This window comes from Mercenaria mercenaria, chromosome 13 (assembly GCF_021730395.1).
Source record: "Mercenaria mercenaria strain notata chromosome 13, MADL_Memer_1, whole genome shotgun sequence".
Taxonomy (NCBI): domain Eukaryota; kingdom Metazoa; phylum Mollusca; class Bivalvia; order Venerida; family Veneridae; genus Mercenaria; species Mercenaria mercenaria.
In genome coordinates, this window is record NC_069373.1 from 4716553 (window position 1) to 4736134 (window position 19582).

General features: G+C 34.7%; 1 protein-coding gene across 1 annotated transcript in view; it reads left to right on the forward strand.

Annotated features, from left to right (window-relative positions):
- Positions 1-525: 525 nt before the first annotated feature.
- The window catches only part of LOC123530067 (uncharacterized), a 39059-nt gene continuing 20002 nt past the window's right edge, over positions 526-19582 (forward strand). Inside the window, exons 1-7 of the mRNA XM_045310758.2 lie at positions 526-640; positions 2392-2529; positions 10874-11043; positions 11492-11719; positions 13158-13458; positions 13748-13932; positions 15604-15775. Of these exons, the coding sequence (XP_045166693.2) occupies positions 598-640; positions 2392-2529; positions 10874-11043; positions 11492-11719; positions 13158-13458; positions 13748-13932; positions 15604-15775 (1237 nt within the window). The 5' untranslated portion in view covers positions 526-597. The remainder of the gene's footprint in view (positions 641-2391; positions 2530-10873; positions 11044-11491; positions 11720-13157; positions 13459-13747; positions 13933-15603; positions 15776-19582) is intronic.

Here is a 19582-nt window from a genome sequence, read left to right on the forward strand (position 1 = left end):
GTCGATATTAATTAAGTCTTATCTTAGCTTTCAGAGTAAAATGTGGCCTTTGTGAGACTAGTGTTGGAATAAATTGACTTTAGATTAAGTTTGTTTTTAACATAAGTTTGATTAACTGCTTGTTGACATCAAGCTCGTAAACAAATTTAACACTTATAATTTTCTGGGCTTATTAAGAAATTCAGATGCTTATAACCAGCCAGCCGTTCTCACACGTTCGTCCAATGAATCAAGGACATCGATTACATTTAAATGAGTTGCACGTTTTACGGCAACAACAGGTATTAATTAAACACTTTTTTTTTCAAGTTTTTTTTTCAAATTAAGGCAATATAACTTTTGCAGATACATTTTAAATTCCGACATATTGATTTCACATTTAGTGGAGGTCCTCTCTATTGGAATATAATTAAATTACCATCAAGAGACTCATATAACAAAAAGAGCTGTAAATATTTTAATATTCAATGTTAAAGTATCCGAAGTCGTTATAGTTACCGCTACGGACTGTTGCAACATATATCACGTGATCGTACCCGGCAGGGCTACTCGCAGACGACATTTCAAGGAAATCCCGAGACCTGAGCAGACGTTAAAATGATTTGGATAATTTTAAGCGGCGCGCTTTTCCTTGGTTATGGTAAGTTCTATTTTATAAAGCTAATATTTCAAATAATAAAACTGGTTTTGATGACGATGAAACGAATGAAATTTGATTCATTAATCGTTTAACTAAATCATCTTATAAATGTATTTTTAAACGAATATTGAATGATATTTTTATAGCTTCGCCTGTTCAAACTGAATTATCAATATCCCCATTGATTTCCTTTATTACAATTGTTTTCATATTTGAGACCTATATTTCATTTTAATGTAGAAAATTTTCAGACAATGCAATCACATGTTAGCGACAATTTCAAACTTTATGGCTTACCTGTAAATGTATCAATAGTTCGATATAAATGTCGCATTTACAGAAATTGTTAAATTCTAGAGAACAATATATTACTTAACATTAACGACGCAAGGGCTATAAAAGCGAAATGTTCCGTTTCTTTACTAAAGTTCAGTAAGTCGTTAGTATGTCACAGGTAAGTCGTCAATAAGTCAACATTATGTTGTAAGTCGTCAGTATGTCGTACTGAAAATCCTAGTGTTAAAGGCTGTCCTTTTTAACCCGGTGACAATAAGCTGTCAGTAAAAATTTACGCGGTTACTGTAACAGAATTGTTGTAAAAATACAAAACTTAATATGGCGTGTAAGTCTGTCTTACAGCTGATTACCACGCCTCATTGTGTTTGAAATAAATCGTTAATCATTCCGTTAGAGTAAGATTGAATTATTTATATGAAATCGGAATAAGTATAAGGTTGTAACAGTGACCGTTCGGCGTAACATTTATGACACAAAGTGTAACTTTCTCCCGTTGCTGATACAGATAGACGCGTTGTAATAGAGAATGTTGTCATAGGCAGCATTGAAGCTACTGTCTAAACATTCAGCAAGGACAAAATATATAAAAGAGGGGATGAAAAACAGTTATGACAAGACAAAGTACAAGAACGACTTTTAAAAATGTGAGTAAATGTCTTGAGTATCTTAAGCAACGCATAAACTTTGACAAATACGGAGACAGACAACTTCATACGGAAAACGATATGAGCATTACATACAAGTTCATTCGGAGAAAAACACGTCTTTTTATTTTGTGACCAGGAGATACTAAGTCTTGATGATGAGATAATTACCTCGTATGACCGCGAACGGTACTTCTCGCGAGAACGAGATACTAGTATGTGGCCGCCATTACGCAGAAACTAAAACTAAAACTAAAAAGGAGACCAGAAATCCCGTTTTTAAGTCTTGTGTTTAGGAAATGCTAACTCTTGGCCACACGAGAAATACCTCGTGACCGCGAGAAACTTACTCGTGACAGCGAGATGCTAACATGTGACCACCATTAAATCCAATACGGGTATCTAATAGCCGACAACGTGTTGCTTTATATTTTCCAATAATAATGAGAATAAATTAGCTGTCGTGCTGGCTTTTGAGTATTTAAATCGGTAAAAAATAATTTCATTTATTTCCGTTTCCGCTTAATTGTTACGACTGTATTAATTTTACAATTAGGCATATGCAATTTGATAAGAATAGAATAGAAACACACACGATTTGCTTGTGCACAATGCACGTTTTTCACACACACACACACACACACACACACATATATATATATATATATATATATATATATATATATATATATATAATGCAGAACAAGGTGATTCATTACAGATTTTTGCTCGAATCCTATGTAATATTATTCATTAAATGAAAAGTGATGAAGAGTTCTCAAGTCAATAAGTATACATAATTTTGAACAGTTTCCTGCGGGCCCAATTACACACTGGAGGTGTCTCCAACCGAAGCCTATGCCTCTGAAGATCCTATTGAAATGTATCTTGGGAAGAAGATCGTACTCCGAGCAACGGCGTCCTTTGCAGAGGAGAATACAACAAATGGTAAGTGCCTTGAAATCAATAGAATCGATTTTTTTTTGTCATACAAATTGTATATTTTCGTTTTTGCACATATTTTGTCATTTATTAGGACTTCGCCTTTTCGCGACAGCCTTGTTGTGAAAATTTTGTCCATCTGTCTGTGTGTCCAGTGACCCGCTTGAACAGGTCATAACTTCTACACTATCGAATGAATTTATTAATATTTAAAATTTTACATCTTTATAAGGGAAGGTGTTGATTTCTATCTTGCTTACATTTTGTGATTATATCCCTTTATTCAATTCTCTTTGTCCGGAGGTATTACTTCAAAACTATCAAAGGGTATTTCTTTCAGATAATGGTGGAACTGCAGTGACCACCTTAATACATGTTATTGTCCAGACCATTACTCTAAAACTGGTGAAGCAAGTTATAGCGATATAAACCATAACTTAATGTTCTCTTTTTCACTTACATCTCATAATATGTATGAGGTATCCATTATGTTTAGGAAGATAACAGCCGAATTGTGAATAAACAAAACTTATATAGTTTAATTTTAAAATGTTATATTTTTACACACGAAAACATGTGTTATTGCTGTCACTATCTGTGTTCTTTCGTGACGTGATGTCTCTACAAAAGCTGTTTCAATCACATTAGTCTAATATCTTTTAACAATTGCTATGTAATAACTGCTCCGAGAAGAAGACTAAGCATCACAAATACCCTTGAACGAATCTTGATTAAGTACTTCGCATGGCATATTCTTGAAGAAAAACAGACGGACATATGACAATTTGATTCAATAAATGTTGGGACAACAAATCAAGCTTAACTGTCTGTAATACCATAGATACGCAACAACAGTGATAGACCGGAGAATTACCTTCAAATCTACTTCTTTTCTTTATTGCGCATACAAGTTTGGTTTAACAATTTCTTGAAATGTTGAATATATACACAAAATGCTACAGACAGAACTAAAGTGATATTATCCCTTGACCCAGTGTTGTACCAAGAAATAGTAATCAATGGCATCTAAAAGGTGCCTTCAATATTATTTGAGCCGCACCATGAGAAAACCAACATAGTGCCTTTGCGACCAGCATGAATCTAGACCAGCCTGCGCATCCGGGCAATCTGGTCAGGATCCATGCTGTTCGCTTTCAAAGCCTATTGAAATTAGAGAAACTGTCAGCGAACAGCACGGATCCTGAATAGACTGCGCAGATGCTCAGGCTGGTCTGGATCCATGCTGGTCGCAAACTCACTATGTTGTTTTCCTCATGGTGCGGCTCATTTAAAATTTCTGAGATTAGGAATAGTTTTACTTTCGCGGTTAATTTGGAAGAAACAGTGAAATACCAAAGTGAGACAAGGTTGTGCAAAACCAGATACATGTAGAAAAGGCATATCAGTTCTTATCTACATATACATTTGTTTTTTTGTATTGTAATTATATTTTGTAATTCTGTTTCATTTATCGTGGACGAGTTTGTCACTTAAAAGTCAGATCTTGTTTTGTCCAAGTTTTCTCTCATAATTCTGGTAACGACAAATTGTGATTACTATCACCAGAACATTTGAAATCATATCACGGCTATATAGTTTATAAATTATTGAATATCTAATAAATAATTAATAGCATTCGCAATATCACTTAGTGTAAAGAAATTGTTATCAGGTGATAACTATTCGATTTTCCAATAGAAACTGTCCAGTCACGAACACTCACATAGATCACTTGAACAGAACTATCGTATTGCTGTTTGTTGTTGTTGCTGTTGCTGCTGATGTTATTGATGGTGATGATGATGATGATGATCCTTTCATAAGCTTCACTGTTACAGGATACAGTGACAGTAGCCCTGACACTAACTATTTTCCACTCATATTAAAGGAACGCCTTCGCACCGTAAACTAATAATCGGCTAACGTATGAAGTGATACACAATTTCACATACAAAGGGTGTACTTTAGTTTCGAATTCATAGATATTTATGTTCTGTTCCTTCGATTGCACAACTTTATCTAATATGTTTTTTCACGGCTTTCACTACATCATAGCTTTTCAAGACATGGAAATTGATCTTCTTCTGTAAGGCCAACCAATGGTTTTAATATGTTTCCAGGTATGATAATTGACCTTCTTCTGTAAGGTCAGCCAATGTCTTAAATATGTTTCCAAGGGTGGTAACTGACCTTCTTCTATAAAATCAACCAATGTCTTTAACATGTTTCCATGTGTGGAAATTGACCTTCTTCTGTAAGGTCAATCAATGTCTTTAATATGCTTCCAGGTGTGGTAACTGACCTTCATCTGTAAGGTCAACCAATGTCTTTAATATGTTTCCAGGTGAGGTAACTGACCTTCTTCTGTAAGGTCAACCAGTGTCTTTAATATGCTTCCAGGTGTGGTAACTGACCTTCATCTATAAGGTCAACCAATGTCTTTAATATGTGGCAAGGTGTGGTAACTGACCTTTTTATGTAAGGTCAACCAAAGTCTTCGATATGTTTCTAGGTGTAATAGCTGGCCTTCATCTGTAAGGTCAACCAATGTCTTTAATATGTGGCCAGGCGTGGTAACTGACCTTCTTCTGTAAGATCAACTAATGCCTTTAAAATATTTCCAGGTGTGGTAACTGACTTTCTTCTGTAAGGTCAACCAATGTCTCCAGTATGTTTCCAGGTGTGGTAACTGGCCTTCGACTCAAAGGTCAACCAGTATCTTTAATAAGTTTTCAAGGTGTGGTAACTGACCTTTTTATGCAAGGTCAACCCATGTCTTCGATATGTTTCAATGGGTGATAACTGACCTCTTTACATAAGGTCAACTAATGTCTTCGATATGATTCCAGGTGTGGTAACTGACCTTCTTCCGTACAGTCAACAATGTCTTCAGTATGTTTCTAGGTGTGATAACTGACCTTTTTATGTAAGGTCAACCAATTTCTTCGATATTTTTTCAGGTGTGGTAACTGGCCGTTTTCTGTAAAGTCAATAAATATCTTTAATTTGTTTCCAGGTGTGGTAATTGACCTTTTTCTGTAAGGTCAGCCAATATCTTTAATATGTTTCCAGGTGTGGTAACTGACCTTCTCCTGTAGGACAATCAATGTTTTGGATATGTAAACCAACGCCTTTGATATGTTATCAGGTGTGGTATCTGACATTCATCTGTAAGGTCAGCCAATGTCATCGATATGTTTCCAGGTGTGGCAATTGACCTTTTTCTATAAGGTCAGCCTATATCTTTGATATGTTTCCAGGTGTATATACTCTCTTTATTTCAGTCTCATCAGTGTACAACATATATTACATAATATACATAATAAAATATCAATAAAATGCACACTGCCACTCTATAAAAGAGTTATAAGAGACTTATAGCTAAAACATATCAGTATTACTTTGACTATTATGTAAAACACCATGTTAAAAGAAAGATGTAGTTGCTATTAAGCTCAAATAAAATGTTGAGGCATGCCCATTAAACCATATATAAGAAAACAGCCAAATTAAAATTTAGCGGTACTGAAAAAAAAATTAAAATGATTTTATCTCATCAAATTGTTGATGAGCTAATTAGCACCCACTTCTTATCAAAAATTATACATGAAAATAAAACAATCATTTAAATATCAAGAGCTGTCTACAAGACAGCTTGCTCCACTATTCAGCAATTTGAAGGTAAAATAAATTTATTTCACAATAAAGACCTCTACTTACATACTAACACTATGTCTATAAGAAGCATCAGGGAACATGACCTTGACCTTATGTATAGTGTGCCTAGCCCCCTCATATACCCCGTTTGCATGCTGGACAATATTTATGTCAATTTATCAATAGCATACAAGCAATAGTAACAAATATAAAAAAAAAAAAAAAAAAATTCCTTGAAAAATAATCTAAGTATAACACCTTGGTGACCTTGACCTTAAGTATCGGACCAGCCCCTTCATATTTAATTTGCATGCGGAGCAATGTTAACATGAAGTTACATTAAGCTTTAAGCACAAAGAACAAAGAAAAGCAAAGGTTGCCGAAAAAAACTTAGCCAAAAAGAAAAGGCACACGCCGACAACAGGGCACTAGGAGAGTAGCACCCATTTTCTTCGAACAGTGGAACTAAACATTTTTTTTTCTTTACATAGGTAAACAATTGTAAAAGTGTACCTTAGCATTATTTACAAAGATAAAATTGTCTTCTACTTAAAATATCACTACAGGTTTTGGCACATCTTCTGACTAATGATGGATATGTGAACAACACAATAAACTGTTCAGTTTCTGATAAAGCAAGGAAATTAGGTTCGGCATTCAATGCATGGTGGAATAAAGTCTCCCTCAAATCATCATACAAGCTACAATTAAGAATTACATGTTTTTCTGTTTCTACATCACAAAATGGACATTTTCTATCTTCTAGACTTAAATTTTCGTACCGGCCTGTTTCCAACCTTATAGGTGCAACACCACAGCGACATTTACAAAATGCTGACCTATGTTGCAATAGCATTATCATTTTACAATAACTTTCTACACAAAAACCGGATTTCAAAATACAGTAAGTTCTAAGTTTGTTCCGTCCTCTACCAGACGTGCTGTCAATTCTGTTAATAGAGTATGCCCAATTGTGTACAAATTTTTCCATTGATATCTTCACAACATTTTCTACGACAACTCGTTTAGACACATGGTTATTTATGCCACAGTAGTTGTTTAAATTACATTCAGTTAGTATATTTCTAACATAGAAAAACCAATTCTTACATGACACACGTGATTTAGAAATAGTCCATTGTGCAATTCGCTTGTTAATTCTATCCGCAGATGTATTACAAAGACGCACCCAAAAATTTGAAACAGTTTTATGTTGACGTACTATAGGGGGCTGCCAAGCCATCTCTCCAGCAAGTGCTGCACTAGGTGTATAATTACCAACACATAAGTAAAAACGCATGGCTCGATTATGCACTGCGTTAATACAAGAGTATGACCGATAACCCCATATAGCTGCCCCATAGTTGATTACTGGCCAGACAAGTGTATCATACAGTTTAGAGTAGATATCATAAGGCACCCCTCCAATGGCTTTACATTTAGCAATAACTAGTCCAAGCGCACGACTTGCACTTTGAGCTACCGCTTTTGCAGTTACATTATAGTCAAGAAATTCATTTAAAACTATACCAAGATATATATACTTATCTACAGTATCGACAATCACATTACCACACATAACATACAGTTTGATCTTGGAACAGACACAGGTCGAAAATGTATAACTTTACTTTTGCCATTATTAATATTCATATAATTGGTATTACACCAGTCATTTAAAGCATTTAATAAAGTTTGCAAGTCATGTGCATTTTCAGCTGGTAAAACTATGTCATCTGCATACATCAGAATACAAATATTTTCATTTTCAAACGAGACACCAATCGCCAGAGACTTTAAATACCATGCTAAGTCACTGATATACAAATTAAACAATATGCGTGACAACATACATCCTTGTCTCAAACCAGTTTGTACACTGAACCAGTCTGTCTTAAAGGAATTAACCCTAACACAAGCATAAACAGATGAGTAGAGTGATTTCACTGCTGTCAACATTTTTCCAGAAATACCGATTTCTCGCAGCTTTACCCACAGCTTCTCTCTATTAATACAATCATAAGCTTTTCTGAGATCGATGAAGGCAGAAAATGTAGATTTATGCAATTTCTTCCTGGTTTCAATCAAATTAGTAAGTGACGAAATTTAGTCAATTGTACTACGTTTTTTTCTAAAACCATTCTGCTCATCCACAAGCTTGTCGTTTCCTTCCACCCAAACATTTAAACGATCATTTAGAATAGTACAATAGATTTTATACATGGAAGATGCAAGTGCAATTCCTCTGTAAGATAAAGGATCTCTGGGGTCTGCGGAACCTGATTTGGGAATAGGGTTGATAATAGACTTTCCCCATATTGTCGGTACAATGCCATTACTAAAACATATACTAAAAAGTGAATGTAAGTATAAAATTGCTGTATTATTCTTTAAAACTTCTGATGGTATGTTATCTGGACCCTGAGCTTTACCGTATTTAGCTTTATCAACGGCCTTTTTTACTTCAAGGATAGAAATAGGTTCATTAAATGGTAAAAATACATCACTAGATCTAGTACCATTTACGTTGGAGGCAAGTCAGAGTTAGAAACATTATCATTATGGAACAAAGAACTAAAGTCTGACTGCCATTTATGCACTACGTCTGAAAGTGAACAAGAAATATTACCATTATTCAAAACAACTTCATTAGGTATGCTCTGTTTTTTTACAATGCCAAACACCAACTTTCCCAATTCTTTTACAAAATTTAGTATTATCAACATTGCACTCAGTAAGAAGTTCTTGCTGCATGTAATACCAGTAGAACCGCTTAGCTCTTTGCACTTCACGGTCGAACAATTTGCGAATACTAACATACTCGGATTTACACCTTACTTTTTCTGCTCTTTGCTTACTCTTCACCCACAACCGTTCTGCATTACAAACATTATACCATAATTATGTTAGTCTTTCAGACCACCATGGCTTTCCTGATCGTCGTTTTTTATTATTTAAACCTGAATTAACAGTTTTGTATGGGAGTTGATTATACATGTTCTGTTTTAAAATAGTACACCATTCATTGTATACAGAGTCAATATCATCCTGGGTTCTCATACCTTGCTCCAACTCATCAATAACAGCATTTACTTTTGCAAGTACATTATCGTTAAGGAAAACAACAGGTATATTAGTTATATCAAATTTATCATAAGGTTCAAACGGCAATGTTTCATTAACAGCCTTGTTGGTACAAAAGTCAGTGATTTTCCAACTTAACATAGAATGATCCGGCATACTTGTTCCTGCAAAAAGGGAAATATTCTCAGTCATTGATTAACTCTGTTGTACGTATCACAGAAAAATCTTTAAATTTATTTAAACTATCTTGACCAGTTATACAATAATCAACGACAGAGGACCCCTTTGCAGATATAGAGGTATAATCATTTTTAATAGTATTTCTTCCATTTACAATACAAAAATTTGAATTTACAAGAAATTCAATAAGAAGTTCACCATAAGCATTGGTAGTAAAATCAACAATATCACGTTCTGGTACCTCATCAACACCCCTTATAAAGTCATCTAAGTCACCGCATCTGCTATTAAAGTCACCACATAAATACACCAACCCATCATTCTGAAAACTATATATATCTGTTAAAAGCTTGTCAAAAAAGGCATTTACATCAAAATATCAAGATGAATTTTCTGGAGGGAGGTAACAAACACACGGTAATAAGGTAGTACCATCTTCCTTGCTTTTAAATTTTAACCACAAAATACCTTCAGCTGTATCACCTAACACAGATATATCAAAAGTATCAAAAAGACAATTTTTTACAAAAAACCTATTCCACCAGATCCTGATCTAGCGTTCTTATGTATTTGTTTACGGTTTAAACCGAACCATTGATAACCTTCTAATTCTAAAACAGAATCCTTTAAAAGATGAGTCTCTGCAATTGCAAAAATATAAAAGTTACATTTTAGAACACAATTCGAACGCAATAGATAATTATCAGTATCACAGTTATTGTTCCATCCGCGTACATTTCAAAACCCGACATTTAACTAAAAATCGCGTCTGCCAGTCCTGCTACCTCCGTGCCTCGTAATAACGTGATAACTGACCTCCTTCTGTAAGATCAACTAATGTCATTTATGTTACCAGATGTGATAATTGACCATCATCTGTAAGGTCAATCAGTGTCTTAGATATGTTTTCAGATGTGGTAATTGACCATCATCAGTAAGGTCGACCAATGTCTTTACAATGTTTAATATGTGGTAATTTACCTTCTGTCATAATTTTAAACAATACCTGTCATATTTTTCCAGGTATTGTAATTGACCTTTTTCTTTAAGATCAACCAATGTTAATTAGGTTTTCATGTGTGACAATTGACCATTCTGCCATGTTTTCAACCAATATCTTTAATATGTTTTAGGTGTAGTAATTCACCTTTTTTCACAACGTCAACCAATATCTAGTTTAATTTCTTTAATTAGGTTCAAGGTGTGGTAATTGACCGTTTGCCATACCGTCAACCAATATTTTGATATCTTTAATGCTTTTAATAACTTTCCAGGTATGGTAATTGAGCATCTACCATAACGTCAACCAATATCTTTAATATTTTTTCAGGTATGGTAGTTTACCCAACCATTGTCTTAAATATGTTTCCAGGTGTGGTAATTGACCTTTTGCCGTAAGGTCGAACAATGTTTTTACGTTATTTTTCAGGTGTGGTTATTGAACTTCTGCCGTCTGTGTTGACAACTGTAATCGCTCTTGGTGATATTATCAGCTACACAAAGGGTTCGAAGTTAAGCACACCAGGCACCTCAGTGGATGGTTCTAATTTTAACAGTCATGTTACTAGACATAAGGGTCCGGAGTATAACGATACCACAGTGAGTTATGGCCTCTAATAAGTCTTCTTATAATTACCAGTTTCATCCCTTATATCTGTGTAACATAGCAGACTTTCTGGCACAAATGTAACACCGAATGGTAACAGTGACAGCTGTGTCGTAAAACGTAACACACAATGCTGCGCGTTAAGTGATAGAACAAGTTATTAATTTGCCATTAACTGTATGCAGAAAATCGTTCATGAAAACGCAAGTAAATTGATTTTTGTAAATAGTTCTGTAAACAATGAAATCCATATTTTTGTGAAGCACTAAATTTCGTGGATTTTTGTTGTTGTATACCATTTTAAATTCCATCAAACAAATGAGCATTTCCATTATTTTTTTCTTCAAAGATGGAAATCCGCAAATTCATATTATAACGACCGAGGCCAAAAAAATTCATGCCCACGAAACTTAATTATTTTTTGTATATATTGATATATAGCTGAAGCAAAGGTTCGATACTAGAGCGGTGTTCAATATTGGAGAAGTGACAAGCAACGGGGCAGGTGAAGCCGAAAACCAAATTATCATCGAATTTGAGGCCGTTTATGTATCAACGGGAGGTAACCCCGATGGCACTGAGTACAACATTGCTGTGGGCGAGGAGTATGACGGAGGGAACTATATCTGGATAAGCATGTACACGGTTATTCTAAAGGATAACGCCGGAGTATGTCAATGTTTAAAGATCAATTGATATTTGTTCGTTTGTTCTGTTTTGATTTTTGCGTCAGTTAATTCGATTAAAATATTTAACAAAATACGTTCCAGGGGCCCGTTTCACAAAGCCTACCTAAGACAAAGTAAGAACTTAGGAGTAAGGTGTTTCAAGAATATCATTTAAAGCAGTATCATCGTAACAATTCGGCTATGCTAAGAGTTAGAGCCAAACAAAAATGAGATAAATTTGTCTTAAAAAGAATAAACGATATACAAGTAATATCCTATGAAAAAAAGTGTTTTATAAAGTCATAGGAGAGAACTTGGGATGAATGTTATGAACTTTTGTGAAACGGGCCCCTGAACTTAAAACGATTATGAATAAAAAAAGACTATCCAAGTACAAATATAATATAACACCAAAGAAGACACATGGAATAAAAAAATACAGGTAGAATAAAATACATATAATACAGGTAGAATAAAATACATATAATACATATAGAATAAAACATATATAAAATACAGGTAGAATATAAAATATATAATTCAGGTAGAATAGAACATATATGATACAGGTAGAATAAAATTTATATAATACAGATAGAATAGAATATATATAACACAGATAGAATGATATATATATATATATAATACAGGTAGAATAAAATACATATAATACAAGTAGAATAAAATATATATAAAATACAGGTGGAATAAAACATATATATAATACATGTAGAATAAAATACATATAGTACAGGTAGAATAAAACATATATAATACAGGTAGAATAGAATACATATAGTACAGGTAGAATAAAACATATATAATGCAGGTAGAATAGAATACATATGATACAGGTAGAAAAAAAATCCATATAATACAGGTAGTATAGAATATATATAACACAGATAGAATAATATATGTAATACAGGTAGAACAGAAATATATATGATACAGGTAGAATAAGATATATATAATGCTGGTAGAATAAAATATATATAGTACAGGTAGAATAAATATAAATACAGGTAGAATGAAAAGTATTTAATACAGATAGAATAAAAAACTGTTTAACCTTTTATGAAAAATAATGCTATTGTTCAGTTTACAAAGTGTTTCTTAAAGACATTTTGGTTTTAAGGTTTAAAGAAGCTGACAGTGTATATTTGACCTAAATGGAGACTGTTCCAGGTAAAACACAATGCTCCGGTTGCCATACATCAAGGTCCGTACTTTTGGCATAACTATAATGATACGTTGCCTATTGATCCTATATTCCTTTTATTCCGGCCAGTACATCTTCTGACATACCCCCTGTATAGGCCAGAGAATGGTCATTTAGATAGTCAGATTTTAAACATTGATAAAAAGGCAGCCAGCTTTTTAATGCGTCAAACGCACACAAGACAGCGCATTGAAAGTTTCTAATTTAAACATTTCAGACAGAAACCGAAGATCCAACCTTTGAAGTTGATATAGGAGGCGATACAAACATTGAACTAATGGTCCCTAGAAACGTAACAGTGACAATGTACATTCCGAGATCTGCATCGCAACTCACTTTTGAAGCTGTAGGAATGACCGACACGGATGTTCAGGGGTTATCCGTCCAATATATTCATTTAAAATCCGTCGGTTCAGCGTACGCGTTCTCCACGGTGAAAGAAAACATTTTCACCGTCGGTTACAACACTTGTCCTTCAAAATCTCAATCGCTTGACTTGGGAACGCCGATAAATAAGGGTAGGTAAATCTAAACAGTTTACAACAGATTTTATGGGAGAGGCAGGGCATACACTAATATTATTTTTTGTTTCATGTACATTCTTTGTATCAGAAGTTTTTCATACAAAGAAAACCACAACTTTACTTGATAACTACAGTATTGTCATATAAAATTGAGTGCAACATTTTCGTAGAATACAAAAGAAGCGAGTTTTAGAAAATGTATTCGCATTTTACTTAGAGCCTATATACTGTATCCTGTACTAGAAGTCCTTGTATCATTTCTGTTAAACAAACACTTTCTTAGAATCCAAAGAAGCGTGTCCAGACGATTCAGCCTGTGCCCTGGAGGTGGAAATTACACTTCTAGTGGATAACGTTGACCTTGTCGGCAAAGTTGTTAGTGTGGGCTTTGGCTTGGACATAGACGGTACGGAGGTGTGGGTATCAGACATTGACCTTACAGTTACAAATGGATCTCCACCACCTTTTGTAAGTATTAAAGATAATTTTTCAGAATGTTTGAGGTCCGTTTATTTTATTTTAATTTTTTTTCAAAAATAGAAATACCGCTAATTGATTGCTGATAAGACATTATGTATGGTATGCATGTAGTTGTTTTAATTATCCATATACGTCTTTGAATATTGTAAGGTTTATAACGGATGGTTCTCCGACCCCTATTATACCAGACGGGGATAATAAACGGGGTCAACCTGCACGGGGCCTCAAAAAAAGAAGACAATTTTACTTTTTCGAATGGCAGGTCTAGTTTAAATATGTAACGGTCGTACAATTTACCGGACCGTGTTTTTTTTTTTTGCTGCTCCAACAAACACCTTTGTACTTACATGCAGTTTTTAATTTTTCAGAACTTTAAGTTTCCAGAACTGGATAGTTTTAAACAAGCATTACAAAAAAAGATACCGTTTAATCAATCGTAAATTCCACTGATCTCATTGGTCGGAACAGGTCACGTGGTGATGTTCTTATAGGAGTACACAAAGCATATATACATGTATAGATTTATTTTGCATAAAATCTAATGAATAGGGTTAACCCAATACTGACATCATTTGGTACTAATATGTATTATAAATAATCAAAATATTCGAAGGGGTCTCCGTGGTCGAGTGGTTAAGGTCGCTGGTTTCGAATCACTTGCTCCTCATCGATGTGGGTTTGAGCCTCACTCGGGGCTTTAAATTCTTCATGTGAAGATGCCACCCAACTGACTTACTCAGGTGCAAGCCTTTTTGTGAAATAATGCACGGAGGAGCATCTGGGGTCTTCCTCCACCATTAACCTGGAAGTCGTCATATGGTCGGTGCGACGTTAATAAACCCAAAAAAAAATATTTGATTAGCATGGTCGAAACGAGCAGTGTCCAACACTACTTTAATTGAACCGTTTGGATGTAGATTTGAATCTAACATTTGCCGTTTACTTTTCTTTTAATGTTTTATTTTAGAAATTAACAAATCTGGTGTGACCATTCACAAAACGGAGGGCCAAATAAAACCATATAGAGACAATGATATATATAAGTTGTCCCTGGAAACTATCACAATTTACTTAAAAATATATTTGAACTATAAAACCAATGCTATGATGTTCGTATAAAATTGAGGCTTCCACATGCTAAACATACGCACATGTATTTCCTACCTACAGAACCATATGATAGAGAAATATTTATACATATTTTTCAGTGAATATCGAAGTATTTAAGTGAAATCTGGTTTTTCACAGTTAAAGCTATTAAATATTCACTGGCAAGAAACTATAAAATGGTTAAAGTATTTGTCAAAACTTGAAATGGAAAAACAATCTGTTTGTTTTACTGTAAGATCAAAATATCGTTCTCTCATGAACAGCAAATCTGCGTTTCCACTCGTGGTTAACCACTCGTGTACACGTCTCCTGAAAGATATTTCAATCTTACGCTGAAACAAACAAATCTCCGCTATATAATTTATTAAGTGATAGTCTATAGATAGTTTTATATATTGAGTTGGATACATTTTCATAACCCAGTTCAAATCAAGAAATATGTCTATTTACAACCATAATACAATTTTACAGCAAAATTGTGTATTTCAATAGAATAGGTTTTTCATAAAACAGTTTTAAAAGTACTAAGAGCAAAACCACTATTTTCAGACCACATTCACAGCGACGGGAAAACCGGATCAAGTGGAGGTATCTCCAGGCTTTGCAGGGGCTGCAGAAATTGTGCTGACAGTACCAAGGGAATCAAATCACGAATTCACCTTAAATATAAACACTGCGGCAGTATTACCTACTACAGATAATGCTTTAAGCATTCTAGCAAGTATGTATTCCAGTATAAGTTGTGTTTCATTTAAAGCGTTTTAATGTTGTTTCTTTCCTGTTTGGTTTTTATAGTCTTGCATCTTTTAGGGGAATTGGGCATTCTTTTGTTTTTGTTATTGTTGTTGTTGTAGTCGTGCTAATTTGTCTTCGTGTTCTGTTTTCCACTTTTTTCAATTTTGTTTATCTTTGTTTAGAAGAACAAAAAGAGAAACAGACACAATATTTAATGTGGTGGGAATAAACAAATCGTTTCGCTTACCTTTTATTCTTAATTCCCGCTCTTCGAGAGTATTTATATGCACAAACATTTATTAGTATACTACGATTGTTTTTAGAATAGAGATAGCTAGACCGTAAAATGATTTATTTTTGTAAGATGACATGTTTCGGGGGAGGGGTTGTTGTTTTTGTTGTTGTTGTTGTTGTTGTTGTTGTTGGCATTGTTACATATATCTTACCAGAATGTTCAATTTAAGAACGATATTATTAACTATTTTAAAGGCATTGAAAGAAAAACAAGATGTACGTGTTATATTTATCCCAAGAACGAATTCAGTTACAAGAAACAAGATATATGTTAGACTTTTCACAATTAAGTCGAACCTCTAAAATATATGAGCCGTGCCATGGGAAAACCAACAAAGTGGGTTTGCGACCAGCATGGATCCAGACCAGCCTGCGCATCCGCGCAGTCTGGTCAGGCTCCATGCTGTTCGCTTTTAAAGCCTATTGGAATTGGAGAAACTGTTAGCGAACAGCATGGATCCTGACCAGACTGCGCGGATGCGCAGGCTGGTCTGGATCCATGCTGGTCGCATACCCACTATGTTGGTTTTCCCATGGCACGGCTCATATTATTTTAATGTCATGTAAGAAAACACTTATTAAATGACTTACCAGTCAATAGTCAACACTACATCAGCGAAGACCGAAGGACTAGGGCCAAAGCTTTTGCCGGCTAACGGTCATAAAGTCAAAAGATTTTTCAAAGCTTTTTGCTCAAGTTGTGTTTTTAGTATGTCAAAATTGTGTTGAAATATAGACAGGTTGGTAGCACATATTATTGACCGGCGTTTTATAGAGTCAACTTATTGATACAGCCCTGTATTATTTCAAAATAAATTTAACACCGCTGCTATTACATCAAAACGATAAAAAAGTAGGTGTTAAAATTGGATTATATCTACAAAAGTAATACAGTATAAACACTTTATTATTTTTTTTTGTAATAACATACTGAATTTCAATGTGATACTAAGGCCGGTCAAAATGTTTGGTTTTCGTTACCTTAATAAACTATTAACCTGCTAAATTGTTATAATGAATTTGTCCATCTTTCAATTTGGACAGTATAAAAAAGGGGGCTGACCAGAAAGATACTGACTGAATAGCGAACAGTGTGCAGGCTGAACTTGGTCTGCACTGGTCGATAAGGCAAAATCACTTACCGCCAGCATGATAAGGGTTGCTTAAACCAAATCTTGGTCGTGAATGTATGGTCTGTATTCTTTGATGTCTATTCTGTCGAAATGCAAACGTTGTTTGGTGTAACTCCTGACGTTATATGTATCTAGGAAGCCTATTTAGGCAAACATAATTGATTTAAACAAATGAAATAAGCACGGAGAAATCAAAATACCGCTTTGAGATGCAAAATAAATTTGTAAAACAGTTTACCAATTGAATAACTATTATATGTAGTTAGAAACTAGAGTCAATCACTGTTGATATTTCAATAGTTTAGATATTAAAGACTACGTACATGCAAGTCGTAAATAATGTACAACTACGTCATTTTCAGTTACCTCCACAAACCCAGTGACTTTATTTTCTGTTTCTTCCACCGCCCTATATCATTTTAGTTACATCAACAACCTGAAACAGCTTTTTCAGTAACCATAACAACACCTCGACAACACCAACTAGGACGTTACTTTTTCTCTGATAAGTCTATTTACTATATTGTAACCTTCCGCCCCACCAACAACGAAGTTGTAGCCAGTAACAACGGTAGTTGTGCACGGCGCATGTTAGTCTACTTTCAGGAAAAAAAACAGAGTTATGGGACTTTGTTTTTTGTTACTATACTGTATACATAGGGTCTACATATGCAATCTTGTGCGTGCCTAATCTCCAGAACCCGTGCAGAGAATTTCATAAAACTTTATAAAAGTGATCAATAGTAACCCTAATTGGGTATGATGCGTTTTAGATTTTTTTTTTTCAGAAAAAATTCTGCACGGTTATGGGACTTTGTTTTTTTTTTGTTGCTATACTATATACATAGAGTATGCATATGCAATCTTGTGCGCGCCTAATCTCCTGAGCCCATGCTCATAATTGAATGAAACTTCACACAAGTGATCAGTAGTAACCCTAGTTGTGCATGGCATGTTACGTTCTTTTAGATAAATATTCTGCAGAGTTGTGGGACTTTGCTTTTTGTTAATATGCTATATACATACAGTCTGCTTATGCAGTCTTGTGCGCGCCTAAACTCCAGAACGCTTGCACAAAATTTAATGAAACTTCAAACAAGTGACCAGTATCAACCTTACTTGCACATGACGCATGTTATGTACTTTCAGAAAAATATCCTGCAGAGTTATGAGACTTTGTTTTATTGTTACTATACCATATGCATACAGTGCATATAATTATGCAATCTTGTGTGCGTCAAATTGCAATGTACTGATTCAGTGTGTGCAGGGAGTACATAGGTCTAGTTTCAGATATCCGAACCGTCCCAACTACTTTATTTTCAGTTACATCAGCAAACACGAACTACTACTGTATTGACTTCAACAGTACGAACTACTTTTCAGTTACCACAACATCCCAGACTACCTGTCTTTCAATTACTCCAAGAGCCCCTTCTTTCTTAAGTTCATTTACCACAAAAACCTCATCTACTTTTGCCGGTGAATTCAACAACCGCCTTCTTTATTTTCAACTATCCAAACATACTACGTTTTGCAGTTTCCCCTGCAAGCCCGACTATATGCTTTCAGTTTCCTCAACAACCCCAACCATTTTATTTTCAGCTACCCAAACAACATAAAATGCGTTTCTTCAGTTTCCCTAACAACCCAAACTATTTGTGTGTTTCCAGTTACCTCAACAACCAAAGCTATTTGTATGTTTCCAGACTATTTGTGTGTTTCCAGTAACCTCAACAACCCAAACTATTTGTGTGTTTCCAGTTACCTCAACAACCCAAGCTATTTGTATGTTTCCAGACTATTTGTGTGTTTCCAGTAACCTCAACAACCCAAACTATTTGTGTGTTTCCAGTAACCTCAACAACCCAAGCAATTTGTGTGTTTCCAGTTACCTCAACAACCAAAGCTATTTGTGTGTTTCCAGTAACCTCAACAACCCAAGCTACTTGTATGTTTCCAGTAACCTCAACAACCCAAACTATTTGTATGTTTCCAGTAACCTCAACAACCCAAGCTACATTCTTTTCAGATCTACTACAACACCACCATCTATGATTATTTTAGTTGATCAAACAACCTCAGTTTCGGGGACTATAAGATTGCGTTTTTCCGTCCTGTCATTCCGTCCGTCCGTATATCTGCATTTTCTTGTCCAGTCTGTCATTCATCAAGGGATTTATTATTACTTGACAAAAGTTTCCCTATGCTGAGACAACGTGTCATACGCAAAACTCAAAGGTCAAGACCACACTTGGAGGTCGAAGGTCAGCAGGATTTTTTTCCTGCCCAGTCTCTAGCTCAGCAATCTATGAAGGGATTTTTTTATTACTCGGCATAAATGTACCCGATAAGACAATGCGTCA